Below are 15641 nucleotides of genomic sequence, written 5' to 3'. Positions count from 1 at the left end.
TTAAAGAGGTCACTCTGAAGAACAACATAAGAGACACACTCATGGGATGCGGGTTTTTAATATAGTGTCTTAACTATGTAACCATCAGAAGATGGCAAGTGCCTCATAAGAGGGATTAATTTCAAGCAAACATTGTTAAAGCATACCAGCACAAGTCTGTCTCTCTGGGGCAAAAAGCAAGAGCTGTTACAGCCTTCAGGGGTGGGTGAAATCTTGACACACACAACCAACACCAACAAGACATGCTTAGTCTGCAACAGGCTCTAGAAACAGGACATGCCTCCCTCCCCAGACTTAACTAACAAAGGAAAGATTACTTTTTCACATTTCAGTTTATTAAAAATGGATACCATAAACAAGACCTGTACAAAAAAATATCCAAAATTGCCCAGAATTTGGTAACGGTTACGTGGTGAGAAGTTATCGTCTCGGGCCCCCTCTTCCTCTTCCACGGCCTCGGCCTCTGCCACGGCCTCTGCCACGGCCTCTTCCAGCAACTTGGCAGATGAAACAAAAAGGATAAATCAAATGAGACCCAGGAATACTTTCATTTTCATTAAAACATTCTGTATCAAGCATAAACAAAACACTGCTTCCCTGTGACAAGACGTCAAGTCAGATATTAAGGCTGTTAATGCTCAGTAAGTTTCAGACAACATTTTCATCTTTTGTATTAGGTTTTTCAGTATGCAACTTCCACAGGCTACCGTCTGTCTTTGGCTTCACTGCAGAAAATGAGGGGAAATAACACTTGGCTGCTCCCAAATGCTAGGATAAGTCTGACAGACAACTATGACTCCTCCTCGTTTTTCAGGCATCAGAAAAAACAAATGCAAGACAAGAGTATTTTGTTACTGTTCATTACAGTGGAGAAGAGGGTTTTTTTTGCCACAGCTTGCACTGTTTTATAAAGTACTCTGCTGAAGCGAAATGCGAGTTTTAACATGCTGTGAGATTCCCAAGCTCAGCCTTCATGTGAAAGGGCAGCATTTTGAAAGGATCCCACCACCAAACGGCCCCTATTGTTTTCAGTGATGCCTCTGCCAATTTTGGACATGATTCCTAAGGCAAAGTCTTGGCTGTGTGCTCCTACTTTTAAATGCTGCTATTTAACGGTAAAGGGCAGAGAGAATCACAGAATAATTGAGGCTGCAAGCAACTGCTGGAGGTCATATGATCCATACGGTGATAACATGTCAGTTCACCCCTTTTTCCTAAAGAAACACAACCTGTCCCATCAGGTTGCAAGGCCACCCTACAAACTTTTGAAATTACTGGTTAATTTCAAACAAGTCTGTCAGTGTAGGGCTCAAAAAGATACTTAAAATTCTGGGGAAGTGGGTGGCTGGGTAAGAGACACACCACACACCAGCATCCCCACTCACGCAGCAGGCTGTAACAATTACTCTGTTCCACCTGACAGTGCCTAGGTTAGATATGCAGTAAAGACAGGAAGAGCAGAGGCACAGGAGAAATTTGTGAGAAGCAAGACATCATTTCTTTTGCTGGTAATAGACCGACTCTGTAAAATACACCCAAGCATCAACACCTGACTAAAAGATTACGGCATCTACTCGCATCAGTAGACAGTCGTGTTCACTAAGTGACAGCACACTCGGGCCCAAGGCACATGGGCCCCCTACATCTCTCGGCACCAGCATCCTGCCTTCCACTGACGATTCTGCTTGCCAAGGACAGACCACGTGTTAGATGCTGTTGAAGCCCAAGGGTGTTTTACAGATTAAGGCAAAGCACAGCACAAGAGTGCTTCAGTACGCGGAAGATGCAAGGAGTATTAAACCGAGGTAAACAGTGCTATCACAGCTCCTCTTCTGTCTTCAAAGTTAAATAGTGACGTTCTTGTTCACATCACACCATGAGGTTCAGAAAAAAAGTAGTCCAACCACACTCATTTCTCCATGTGGTCAGATTATTTTTAAGGGACATGAGAGGAGCAAAACACTTTTCAGGAGCTTTATACTTATTCTCTGTAAAGACAGCAGCAGCACCTGCACTTCGTGATGCACACACCTGAGGGTTCCTTATACCATTTCAGTAAAGGTAAGCACACCAATTCATAACATATGCATGGATCAAAGACCACAGATCCAAATACTTAAACCCTAATTACAGGAGAAATGGTACGACATTATTTTAGAGCACAATTAGCTTTCACTTACTATTCTAAAAATACACAGATGGCAAAATATATACTGCCTGAAGACAAGCTACAGATTTTCTGGGGTCTACTGGATATTAATCTGTAATAGTGTGGATGAAAATTGAAATTGCTCTCTATACCATTAGGCTTCTAGGGAAAGCGTTTTTGTACAACAGCCTTTTGAAAAAAAAGTTCCAGGAAGAGCACACAGTGGAACACTACTGGGAGCCAAAGCTACAGAGCTGCTCATCAGAACACAGCCTAGATTTCCTCAGCTCCTCAAATCTCTCAAATTCAGTTCTCCGACAGATAATTTCTATCCACTACCAAGCGAGATTTCAGTAAAGCATTCAGCAGTGTTCAAGACGCTGTTCTGTACTTTCTTATTAGGCTATGTGAAGTCCTCCATACAAACCAGGGAAACACAGTAGACATTTGGAGCAGAGGAAATTTAAATCTCTTTGGTGTCAACTCTGAGCCTGTGATAGGTCAAAATTTACTCAAGCTTCAAAACATTTATATTTTTAAAAACAGATGTGTGAAAAGCCACACAACATAGTTTCACATGAAAGCAAGCTCTGCAGATGCCAAGAAGGTGGGGCAAGGCAGACTTAGCCAGTTCAGTATCAAACCCTCAAAGATGAGAGAACTAGCTGCCAAATGCAGGTATTAAGACACTCAAACCAGATGCCTTCAGATTCACAGTACTAAAATGCATACGAAGGCAGAACAAACACAAACCAGGAAAGCAGCAACTGACCTGCTTCTCTCTTCTTGGATTTGACTTTTGGTTCAACATCCACTAGCAAAGTATCCAGAGGCAAACTGTCTGGCAGAATGAAGTATCGGATGTTATTCCCTCGAATACTCAGCGTCTCCAGCTGCACAGGTTCTCTGTTCTTCAGTGTCATTTTCACAGCTTTGAGATGTGTGTTCATACTGACATCTACTCCTGAAACAACACAAGTCTCATTTCAAGGATGAAAGCCTATAAGACCATCCCTTGTTGGCTATTTTTAAGTGTGCACATGCTTCGAGATTTGTAGTGTTCATTAACGCTGGCTTCTGCCACTCATTAATTCAGCCTCTAACTGAAGGAAACAACATGGCTTTTTCTCTCCTAAATTACGCTCACTAATTTGTCAATTGCTGCCTTTAACACCTCATCGGTAGAGATCTTTATCTAGGTCCTGGCAATAGCAATTTTGTAAACAGTTAAAACAATTCCTTTGAACAACAAATAAACTGCCATTTATTACAGAAGCCTAATACTAGTCTTTTTACTCCTTTAACAAGAAGCAAAACATACCTTTGAGAAGGAGAAAGAACTTGATCATTTCCTCTTTCTGTAAGCCTTAGAAAAATCCAACTGCCAAAGCAGCATTTATTTTCTGATAAAATATGTCTAATACTAGTGTGATATCTTCCATGAAAGTACATGAAATACACCACCGTAGGGAACAATCACTGTGGTTATAAATTCCGCGAACAGCCAGTATGTAAGGGCTGTATGGAATCAGTACTGTGCCCACTACGCTGTGCTATGTGTGTAATCCGAAACTGGAAAAAAGTCTCAGTTGGATGTATGTATCATGGAAAGACAAACCGTAAGATATCTTACCAAGGTAAATAACCCAGAGTGGCAGGCCAGAACCAGAACAACTGTTGTGCTGTGTTTATTCCATATATTTCCCTGTCCTCTCCCCTTACTCCTAGATTTTACACAGCTGCCTAGCACCTGTGCTCCACCTGAGCCGCTCCCTCGGTTTGTGTAAGGTGTGCATTGCATGAAACCTGCCCCTCCAGCAAGCCTGCTCTGTCCGGCCGATGCACCACGGGGAATAGGAGATTGTACAGTTCATGCACCAGCGCAAAGGGAAGATTGTCATTTTAGAAATATGGATTGTGTTCAAAGTTTTTACAGATTCTTAGCAGAAAAGGAGAGACTTTGCCCAACAATTAAGCCTGCAAAAGCACCAAGGTCAGGAGACAAGCAGTTTGTTTTCTTCCTACCTAGCTGGGTTCAACAGAGCATGCTGCAATCAGGTACCAGGGTGATGCAGTCAGATATAATCAAAGCTGATGGATCTGGCTGCAAAATAATGCCCGTTTTGAGCTTTGCCAAATTTCAGCAGATTACTACTGGCCAAAAAAGCACCTAAGCAATCCTCTGGAATACAACTCTGCCAAGTTTGAATTTTATTTTTTTAACAGTGTCTGGGCAGAAAAAGTTCTAAAAGCAGCCTGTGGTGAGTGGAGGAAAGGAGATCAAGCACGTTCATTAGCTTAACTGTGAGGGTTTGCTTCATTAAATACAATGTGCCCCACCTACGTACCCGATTGTCTCTAAAGTAATGCTAACATGAATGTTCTCAGAACAACATCCCTCGCTGATACTAGTAAAGCAAACAAAACAGTCTGCATGTTTTTCAGTACATATGAGGACCATATAACAAACCTTAAAGGCTATTGCTACAACTTTCAGTTCAGTGATACAACCAAGCACCCAACAGACAGTAAACACCCACAAACTTGTAGGACAGATCTTTGGCAACAGCCAGGGACCAGATTGTCAACACCGGGATTCCTTTTGGCCCTGTGTCCCCCATCAAGCTATGTCTTTTCAAACCCATTTCATGGAATCAATGCAAATATATGCAAAGATTCATTTCCGTATAAGTTCACCATAATCAGAGCAAAACCATGCTCAACAGAAATAGCTCATTTTTTAAATTAAAACTGCCTACACACAAAATATAACCAATTTAAGACTGTATCAGCACTTAACATCTGCCATTTATCTCTGCTACCATTAAAAAAAGAAGCCCCTCTTCTGGCGATTCAGCCGTAAGGTCTTTATTGCTTATTTCACAAATGAAAATCAGATGTACTTCAACACCTTACAAAAAGTTAGCTGTGTATCCACTACCAGTTTGACACAGTAGTAAAACTACCTCACCACCATTATCATGCTGCTAACATTCTAAGAGGACACGGCGGTTACACCAGCTTTGCCAATGGTTTGGAAGGGTTTACTTCCTTCACCCCCAAGCCTGTTTGTAAGCAAAGCCTGCAGTCAGGCTCAGCGGCTCCCAGGACTACACTGAATTTACTGCCTCCCAGCAGCACCCTATGAACAGAAAGCTTCTCTGAAATATATCAACAGCGCACGGCCGAACTCGCCCACTGCTATGTCAAAGATTATCCGTGACCGACTGAAATTTCCAAGTATTCCCGTCGTTGCCTACGGAAAGCTGGCTGGTCACCGCTCTGCACTCTGTCCCCAACAGCTTTTGCCAACGACCAGTGTAACGAACACACCTCCCGCTTGCACGTAAAGACGTGAATTAAAAAGGAACATCTCCCCACCCTACAGAGAAGGTCCCCGCAAGAGGGAGTACGGAACAAAAAAAGCTCAGTCCGAACCACGGCTGCCGGCTGTGAGCGGCAAGGTAACAACAGGCAGCACCCTGCCGGCCGTACCTGTGATGGTTCCGTGCACCTGCGTCCCGTTCTTCAGCTCGATGGTCACGGTCTCGTGGCTCAGCTTCATGAGAAACCTGGGAACGAACGACAAAGACCGCTCACTCCCACGGAGAGCCGCGCGCGTTGCACAGCCTCTTCCAGAAAGCCCCCGGGCACCACGCACTCCCGGCTCCCCAGCCTTCCCCGCGCCCGCGGGGCCTGCTAAAGGCGTTCAGCGGAGCGCGACACGAAGGGAACCGGGCACCGAACCCGACGGGGGCCGGGCACCGAACCCGACGGACCCCCGCCTCCCGCCGACGCTGGCAGACGCGGCTGACACACCGCCGAACCCCGCGCCCCACCTCCCGGCGAAACCCTCGTTGCTGTACGAAAGAGGAGACGTTTTAAGACTCGTTAAGGCCTCGGGAGGGCCCTTCTAGCCGAATCCGGGTCGGCTTTCCCCCCAAAAGGGCGGGGTGCCGAGCAACCGGCGCCGGCCCCGCTGCTGCTGCCGCCGCCGCCGCCGCCGCCCCAAGGGCCGCGGGGCGCGCGGGCTCCCTCCCCGCCGCCGGCAATCCGCCTCCATCCGCTCACCTGACGAGCTTCATGGCGGCGGGAGGGCGGCGCTGGGGCCGGGCGGCCTTCGGCAGGGAGCGGCGGCCGGCCCGCGGGGAGAGGAGAGCCCCTCGGCGGGAAGGGCCGGCGGCGCGGGCGGTGCGGAGGCCTCCCCGGAGCAGGCCGCGCCGGCTCTGGCGCCAGGAAGCGGCCGCCGCCGACGGCCGTCAGTGGGCGGAAGGGGCGGGGCCAGCGGCGGCGCGTGCGCGGGCCGAGGCCGCCCTGAGGGAGAGGGAAGGCCGCGGCCGTTTCTTTACAAAGGAGCGAGGGTCAGCGCTAACGAAAGCCGTCTCCGACGAAGAGTGGCGGAAACCCGGCCGGAGTCGTGCTCGGGCGGAGAGCCGGCCGTGGCAAGGAGGGCAGAGGCTGAGGGAGGCCAGCAGCAGTTCTGCACAGAAAGAGCAGGGTCTGCTCAGGCAACGAGCGTCCTCCCGGGGAGAAACGGGGGTAAGGAACGGGGAACGGTCCGCTCCGAAGCGCAAAACGCACCCAGACAGTGTATCTAGAAAAGTTGAACGTTTTATTGTCATTTATGAGTACACCAGTTGTGATTTTAGAAATACAGACTCTCTGCAAAGCACTGAAATACAGGTGCTGTCCACCTTCTAAAACCCATGTTATTCTAGGTCTTACAAGCAATCCACATTTGGTCTTTGCTGCAACAAGTTCATCACCCAAGATGCAAAGATTCAGTTCTAGACTGCAAGACAACCGAACCAAGCTTCAAATGCCACCTGCCAGCAAGCCATCCAAACCACAATTTTCAAAGATCGGGTCTACGCTGGTCTTGTACTTTGTGCCCATAATGGAGTTCACCTTAAAAAACTTTTAAGTTTTAGAGGATTTTCCAGTTAACCGTCAACTGGTATTTCCATTACAGCATCTAGAAGCAAACAGATACTTTGCAAGTACTAGTGCTTATGAACAGGTTATGTTTACACAAAACCCAGAGAGGCCTCCAGAAACATTCAAGGTTAAAATAGACAGTAAACAGTTGCAAAAATCTGTACATATTTTCAGTCATAACACAAGGAAACACTGGAGTATCAGTGTGTTGTGTTCTAGCTTCAATAGTGACAACTGTGCTAGTCCTAGTATTTATTCTACATGTTTCTCCCTTCCCCCCATTTAAATTTTATACTCACAATCTGAATATACAGCTGTACTTACAGGAAATATTAAACAATGCACAGCGCCTTAAGCAAGTTCCATGTCTGGTTTTGAACAAACCATATAAAATAAGTGACAAAATAGTTTAAAATTGGTCCTTGATTAGGATTACTTATTTTTATACAGCTTGGAAGCACTAAATTTAAAGACACACATTTATTATTAACCAGCACAAATTATTCTGTAGCTTTTTTTTTCCTCTTTTTTTTTTTTAAGAGTGTGTTACAGTATCATGCATAAAAAGCAAGCTGCTGCTCCCAAGTGCAAACATGGAGTTTAGACTAAATACCTTCTCCTCAGGTTGTTATTCCTTCTTTCATAAATTATTTTGACATAACCAAGAATAGAAGCAGCTGACCAGCAAAACAATATGAAGTTCACCTTTTACATTGTGACCCATTCTAAAGTAATAGAGTACTTTGGACCTTTAGCATAAGGAAGGTTCAATAAACACTGCAAAGGATTTTTACATTCTTTGATTTCATTTACATCTTTAGAAAGAAAACTCTGCATTTTAACTTGCTAACTAATGAATCATCATCTGGAGACGGTAGTATTGAAACAGTGCAAGACATTTGCAACTTCAGGAACATCCAATTACACTGTCCTTTCACCCAAACTATGATTAGTAGAATATTGCATCAGTCCTAGATAAACCAAGACAGGACAAAAAGCTCATTTTAGAAGAGCATTAGGATTCAGAAATCTTTTATATTTAGTGAAAAGAATCCACACACAAATATGCACAGACTCCTTCACATGGACTTTCTCACAACAAATGTAATCCAGCTCTAAGTCTTAGAACTAGAGTTTTCATTGGTATGAAGCTATTTGTTCAATGCTTCAACACCTGGGGTTTTTGACACATGAACAGCATCAGAGCTCTCTCCTGTCAAGCCAGAGACCAAAAATTGAGCTGAAACAGCCCAGGTGGACTACAAGCTTAAGCAGTCCACATATGCCTTAAAACACACCAGACACCAAAAAGCCGGCTTTCATCTTTGCATTATCCCAGTAAGAGTGAAGCCCCCTCCACTAATGCAATATTCCAAAGACCACTGCAACTAAGACTGTCAAGTCAGTTCTCAGTTGAAAGCCACCACCACCAAAGGACACAATTTTCTCCCCCCCCCCCCCGCTAAGGAAGAATGTTAAGACAACCACTATTTGGTGTGGAAAGCAGGTCAGTAGAGACTCCAGGTGTGGCTTGAGGAATCCTCAGTACCAAGCCGCTTTCCACACACACAAATTCAGTCCATCTTCTCTTTCTGGACCAGCTTGGGTGCATCTACAAAATCCTTGCCATTGTAAAGGATGATGGCGAAAGTTCCAAAGCTTGCACTTCCCCAGAAAAGCACATAGGCCAGTGTCTCTGTCCACGTATCACCTGTCAAGGTTCAGATACACATTTTAATTCATTATCTCCAATTACCAGAGACAGGTTTTTCTAGTACAAAAGCAAAATATTTCAAGCCCTCCCTCAGAGATCTGCTGTCAAATGAAGTTAGAAGTCTTCCATGAGTACTGGGGTCTTCTCTTTTTCTGTTTTCTTACCTAGGAAGACTATGTTGGCCACAGAGTTAGAACAGACGGCTATGGAAGTCAGAGTCAAGAACTCTGTTGGCACTAATGTTAGAAAATTCAAGGCAAAAGCAGGTGGCCAAAAACTTCGCAACTCCCACCACAGATTTTGGTTAGGGGGACATCCAACAGAACAGGCTTATGCCTAGATCTGACTTTTCTGAACTGTCTTTCTGCCCCAAATTAGGTAGGTATTCATTCAGCCTATAATAAAGCTAGATGTCTACTCAGGTGCAACTAAATTTGGGGGAAATTAACTGGCCCTTAAGTGACTTCTACAGAAGGTTTAACATTGTTTTCTGTAGTACCTCAGGTTTTCCCACGTTAATGATATAGTGCTGACCCTCAGTCTCCAGAGCCATGCTCAAATACCTTTTAGTATGACTGAGAAGCAATTTTATACTGAATAGTTTCTGGTAACCATATACTGAAAGTCCACACCCAAGCAAGATCATTTTGTGAAATTAAACTCAATATTGACTTACCAGCCATTAGCAAACAAATAATGCACATGGAGAAAGCAACCACCATAATAATAGGCAACTGGGGAAAGAGAAAAAGAATAATCACTTGATACAGCAGCACATATATTCCTTAGTTTCCTTTAAGATGGGCTATACTGCAAAGCTACTTACTTGCTTTGCAATGAAGTTGCTTAAATAAAATTTTGGATAGCTCCAAAACGTGGGAAAGTGTGTTCAATAACTAGGTTAAGAATTAAAATACACCTTCTATCTATTCAGAGATTGGTGTTTTGTTTTAAAAAAAATATACACCAGCCACTAGTTAAACCTGTAGTGTCCCCAAATCCCATTTCACAAAAGAGAAGGGGGAGGGGAAAAAAAAAAAGCTTTTTTTGTGTTACAGTCTATGCTTCTGCATGAAGTATGAGAAGAGATCTTCACAAGCTTCTTCTGCAGAAGGAAAGTCATGATGGTGACTAGTAGAATTTCTCCCTCTCCACTTGATGAAGCAGATTTAAAAAAAAAAGCAGCAGTTTTTTCAATACCTCAAGGACACTCCATTTTCTGTCAAGGGAACAGTCTGGGTTTAGTCCTATAAGCAGGTATCATAGAAACATAACCAGATTATAGGGACACTTCATTACTAAATAGACATGTTCTACTTAGTCATATGAAGCAAGTGACTAAAAGGTGGTATGTGCTTCTCCAATCATGAATAAAGTCTCCATACTCACAGCTAAGAACTTCCAATCTTTCTTGACATGTAGAGGACTAGCAGGTTCTACTTCATCCACTGAATAATTTCCAAGAAAAAGATCAATTGCATCCTGCAAGAGAAAGGGAGACCAAGAGTTAAAATGCACAGCCATGTTTATCAAACATTCCCCCACAGTTAAAAGCTTAGCTTACTTGTCTAAATCCATCAGAAAAGTTATTTTTGTAGTAACGTATTAATGAGTTCCAGCCATCCATTATTAAGCCCCACTGAGTCCTCTTCCCAGTTCTGCAACAGGAAGTTTTGAGAAATATTTACAATATATTTATAAATTCAGGAAGACTGTAAATCTGAAATTGTTCTTTCATTGTTCAAATGTGTACTATGTTTAATGAACACCTGCATGTAAATACATTTATCTACTGCTGCCTCTGCATTATTAACACACATACTTGTAACAAAGCTTGAAAGTAAAATTACACTTCTCTCCACCCCACAATATAAATGTGCCTTGAAGGGGTACATTTTCGTGGTTTTATTTCCAAATAGCCTTTTCTCCTTTCATATAAACACAGTGAAGAATGGTGTTCTGTAGATTTTAGTCTGACATTTTACCAGTTGAACCACTGCAAAACTCATTAATGGCCTAAGCCCCAAATTAATAACCTTCTCAGATGTGAAGGCTTAAAGAAAATCCCAAACATCCCCAAAAACCCAGAAGGCCTTTACAGGAAAGGCTGACTTGCCTTGTGTAATCTGTCTTTAAGGCACCAGTTCCAGCATATTGTTTGGCACAAGCATTAGCATTATCAGCCCATGCTGTGAATAGGAAAACATTAGGAAAGATTAAGGAAGTTATGTACGCTGTTTGGAAAAAAGTGATTGATTGAACTCTGTAAACAGCCTACCATTTTTGTAGATTTTCTCAAAGTCTGCTTGCTCTTCAATTCTCTGTCCAACATGCAGAACACCTAGCCTCTAAAACAAAAAAAATACCAAGGCTCACCAGTAGTTCACTAGAAAAATTAGGATTTGCTTTCAGAAAAAGCTACATTTATTAAACTAGAGTCTGGCCAACACATTTCAAGTAAGTAGAACAGTAACTCAAGTATGCAAGCTCTTATTCTAGTGTTAAAGTTACATTTCCATTGCAAACAGAAAGCTTCTCTCCTCTTCTAGCTTGTTAAACAACAATAAATATTTACCTGAAGCTGGGCTTGAAGAGATCGGCGTGCTAACAAGCTCTGAATCACATTAGTCCGATCAAGGCAGTCCATGCAGTTACTGCGGAATATTCCTTCCTGCTGAGTCACTATTTTACCATCGGAATCAACTAGAAAATAACTAACACATACAGTCCACCTAAGTATTTATAGGCAACAGTCCATATAAACCACATGTTTTCAGAAGTAAATATTCTAGCAACCAAAAGACAGTTGTCTTGAGCATACAAAGACTTCTTAGCCATGTCTTTGAACTGTGATGCCTCCCTGAATTCTTCCCCTCCCATGCTGAAAAATAGCACCAATATATAAACATTTAGTAATCTCAGGGCAGTATTTACTCTTATCATTTAGAAAGCAGCAATATTGAGTTACATGCCACTGGGAAGAGCAGCTTCTGGTGCAAAATCAGTGACTTATATTTTATGTTCTTTCGTTATCAGAGGGTCTTAGCTCCACAGATATCAAGATCATTAGTAGAGTGTAACAGCAGAAGTAACCAGATTTGTGTATCACCTGGTCACATGGTTCAATACAGTCACCACTGCATAAAAAGTCATATAAGCTGTCAGGCACAGATCTTTGAGGAAGGTAGTCATATCTTTAAGGCCACTACCAAAAATCTGCTACTGTCACTTGCTCATCTCTTCCATTACACAAACATCTGGGGGAACCAGATGTTCCCTCTTGCAATGGCATATGCTGTTACCTCAATCTTTTTAATCAACTAAACCAAGTGTTTCTAGTAATTGATAACAAACAGCTCATTTTAAATACTGAATTGCATACAAGTATTCCGATAACTGAGCTGGTAAAACAAATATGCCGATCAAGTTATCAGCTGGATGTGTGAATGGGACAGAACTACGCTTGTCCTTCTGCCACAGCATGAAACTTCCAGTTGCCTAAAGATTTACAGATCATATTCTGTCGATTTGATTACTCCATTATGTAATTATGAACTCTGAATGTGAACAAGCATATTATCCACTGGTACTGTACAGCATTTTAAGATTATAGTCTTAAGAGTCATGCAGTACTAAAATCAAGAGCCTTAGAAGCATATGCATTTACTTTGATCAACCTTGTGTTAACAAGACCCATTTTTGTCATTCTTGGAGAATTAGTTTTGTTAAACCATGTTTTACATCGTTCTATGATTAAAGGAGACAATAACACCTGTGAAATCTTCATTTTCCCCTTTCTCCCCCCCAAGCTTTGCCTAGAACAGATATTAGGATAATCATAGTAGTTGAAGAGTAGACATTTCTGGTTAATAAGATAGTTTAAGTGCTGCATCTCCTATAATTGCTCTAAAAAAATTAAAAACAAACAAACAACCCCCCCCAACCCAGCACCCTCCCCAAACCCAACAAGCCAGCTCTCCTTTGACAGGTCTTTCACAACTGGATTTAACCTGCAGAAAATAGAGCTGTCTACCTCCATAGAATTGTTTACCTCCATCAGGGTTACAGAACTATTTTCTAAGAATATCAGAACTCAGACTTTTCCGTTCCTATTTAAGCAATAGTCACCCTAAATGAAACAAAACAAGGCAAGGTAGAGCCAACCTAATCTTGAGAAAGAGCCTTCATTTTTGTATCTTGTTTTAGAGACACATAGCCTTTTTTTTTGTCTGTCTTCATTTCAAAGAAAGCTGGTTCTTTTGTAAGCCTCCAATGGCAGGCGACAGTAAACAAGTCACGGGATTCAGTATTTGTTCTAAGAATAAAGGATCCTTGCTGTATAGTAAACCTACATGCTTATTTCTCCTTCTTTGAAGTGCTCAAAGCCAAGTTATTCTTCAGCTCTTCGTGTGTTTTTTAGACTTTTTTTTTTCTTGGTGGTGGGCAGACAACATTCACTATCATCTCATTAATTTATACTACTCCCATAGCCTTCATTCCAGGCAAGAGATTTCATTCATGAGACTCCTGTTCTACTCCACAGCTTACCTCATTTGTTTTTTGTTTTTGTTTAAAGATAGAATATACCACTACCAGTTCTGTAATGTTTTAGCTGATCTACTTTGTGCTTTAGACACAAGACTTTAGGAACAGGAAGGAAGCAATTGAAAAGCAGAACAAAGTAAACAGTTTCCCTAACAATCTACATGTCTACAAGTAGCAAAGACCAAGAAGTGCATAAAACCACACACTTGTGGGACTAAACAAAAATTTAAGTTGATTTGGACATTTAGTCTACCTTTTTATGACTAAACAAAATGAGAATTTGTTTCTTTGTAGGTTACTTATGTTAGCAAGGTTACTTATGTTAGTCAGTGCCAGTGCCAAGGTTTGGTGCCACAAGCAATGTGTATTAGAGAAAACGCTTTTTAAGACAGCAGGTGCCTGTGGAAGGAGCACTAAGTATTTGATGCTATGTAGCAGAACAATTTGCTGTCAACACCACATGAAATCACTACTGGATGAAAAAAATATCATCTAAGGAGACTTTTCTCTTTAAATAGCTTCGGTTGTATGCACACTTATTTCTTTGTCTAACCTTTTACCCAAGGTACAAAAGCAGCTCGAGTCACAACACAGGGTTGCTATGATTCTCAGAACCATTTTATTGGGACATGAAAAGGGCTCTATATCTGATCCACCACCAGGTCTCTAAGCTTGCACATAGTATCAGCAAGAGATCAGAGATACGGAAACACTAATGCATAGGAATGCATCTTCTTTACAGAAGGTTACAGGTCTGTTTTACTGTGCCTAACTCAAGACAATAGAAACTATGAGAAAGTGATCTCATTTTAACAGTGCAAAGTAGAACTGCAGAGCCTTACCTAAACTCATCTTGCTGTTCTGCTAGTTGATCCATCAAAATCTGAAGTCGATCCCACCTCATCCGACTGCACTCTTTATGGAAGTCAAATGCTACATATCTGTTAAGAGAGAGAAGCATCTTTTCAGATTACATACGTACCATAGTAAAGGTCTCAAAACCCCACAGGGAAGGGCTGATCCATAAAACAGGTAGTGACAGAGGATTTGTTTTTCTTTAGAGATGGATTCCAGCAAATATCTGTTGATTTTGTCAGTGCTCTGTAATCTTCCCAAGGCTGCACCCTTAGTATGCATGGTGACAGCATTTACATTTCTTTACAAGATGCCACCAGTCTGGGGAAGCACACATTCAGTTCCAAGTTACTCATTCTACATTCCAGCTAGTATTTTTCCTCCAGAAAGTACAGAAGGGATATGCATCTGGTTTCATCTTTTTTTTTTTTTCCCCACCAGGATTCTTTTGCCCTCCTCTCTTCCAAGCAACTGCATTGGGAACTTCAGTTCACTTTGAAATAGACACAGGTGTTGAAATGCAACATTCTTTACTGGCATGCAGCGTAATTCCCTTGATAGCTCTCTAGAAACCTGAGTCAGGTTCTGTTTGAACAGTTAACCTACTCTGTCATAAGAAAATTACACAGCTACTGACTTTGAACAAGATTTTAACAGCCAATTCATTTCTGGCAAGAAGTGCTCTAGATGAGTGGTGTTTGATTCAATGTGTTTATATACACGTTTGCTGGGAATTACATGGCATTACATTCCTCCCCTCAAGTATTCATAATCCAAATATTATTTGCCAAGTTTTCAAGACTACTTGCATGAAGAAAGATGGTATATATATTCTGAAGACTCAAGTCTCAGTCTGGCAGGTAAACACCATCAAAACTGATTAACAAAGAAAGGATTTTGGCAGCATTAAGAAGATGGGGCTGACAAATACCACTTTTTAACAAACAGAACAAGCATCACTGAAACACACCCTGACAGAATTTTACATGTTTGTTTCCATCAAATGGTTTTATAGCAAAGATGCATGGAATTCCACAAGCTTCGTGCAGCTAAGGTATCAATACCAGCCTAGGTGTGAGAATGAGGAAAGAGCTCACCTTAGAAGTGGTCTTTTTTAATAAAACCAAAAGAAAAATCCACACTTACACACCAATAACACAAGCACACCCCTGAGGGTAGTAAAAGAAGCACACAGAAGTGAGAGACATCCATAACTACCCTGGTGAAGGTAGCAGCAGGGCATCATACAAGCAGAAAACAGCTTGGAAAAAATTCAAAGTATGTCAGGATTCATAAGGGCATTTTGATTATACTCTGCAATTCCATAGTTATGCTTAGATGGAAGTGAATCCTTATTAAAACAGGATGCCTTTTTGCTTAGAGGTAGGATTTTGTCCTTTGACATACATGAGTGACAAGAATACTATACAGCAATTTCAA

The 15641-nt window shown here is 42.1% G+C and overlaps 2 protein-coding genes across 2 annotated transcripts in view; both read right to left on the bottom strand.

The window, feature by feature from the left end:
• Positions 1-313: 313 nt before the first annotated feature.
• On the bottom strand, positions 314-6415 carry SNRPD1 (small nuclear ribonucleoprotein D1 polypeptide). Its single transcript, XM_069811326.1, has 4 exons — positions 6221-6415; positions 5645-5721; positions 2922-3113; positions 314-497 (listed from the first exon to the last, which is right to left on the bottom strand). The coding sequence occupies exons 1-4, from the start codon at positions 6232-6234 to the stop codon at positions 421-423; spliced, it is 360 nt and encodes a 119-aa protein (XP_069667427.1). The 5' UTR covers positions 6235-6415; the 3' UTR covers positions 314-420.
• A 327-nt stretch (positions 6416-6742) lies between these two features.
• The window catches only part of SACM1L (SAC1 like phosphatidylinositide phosphatase), a 31881-nt gene continuing 22982 nt past the window's right edge, over positions 6743-15641 (bottom strand). Inside the window, exons 13-20 of the mRNA XM_069811246.1 lie at positions 14189-14287; positions 11377-11515; positions 11080-11149; positions 10918-10990; positions 10366-10459; positions 10191-10283; positions 9478-9535; positions 6743-8798 (exon numbers count right to left, since the gene is read on the bottom strand). Coding sequence (XP_069667347.1) covers positions 8662-8798; positions 9478-9535; positions 10191-10283; positions 10366-10459; positions 10918-10990; positions 11080-11149; positions 11377-11515; positions 14189-14287 — 763 coding nt within the window. The 3' untranslated portion in view covers positions 6743-8661. The remainder of the gene's footprint in view (positions 8799-9477; positions 9536-10190; positions 10284-10365; positions 10460-10917; positions 10991-11079; positions 11150-11376; positions 11516-14188; positions 14288-15641) is intronic.

The sequence above is a fragment of the Haliaeetus albicilla genome, chromosome 2 (assembly GCF_947461875.1).
Source record: "Haliaeetus albicilla chromosome 2, bHalAlb1.1, whole genome shotgun sequence".
NCBI classification, from domain to species: Eukaryota; Metazoa; Chordata; class Aves; order Accipitriformes; family Accipitridae; genus Haliaeetus; species Haliaeetus albicilla.
Note: the sequence above shows the minus strand (reverse complement) of the source record. Positions and strands in the feature narration are given on the sequence as shown.

Coding starts and splice junctions, on each gene's coding strand:
- SNRPD1 (XM_069811326.1), bottom strand. Junction 3,114..5,644: donor GGTGCACGGAACCATCACAG/GTACGGCCGGCA, acceptor GTGTTGTTTCAG/GAGTAGATGTCAGTATGAAC. Junction 498..2,921: donor ATCCAAGAAGAGAGAAGCAG/GTCAGTTGCTGC, acceptor TCATCTGCCAAG/TTGCTGGAAGAGGCCGTGGC.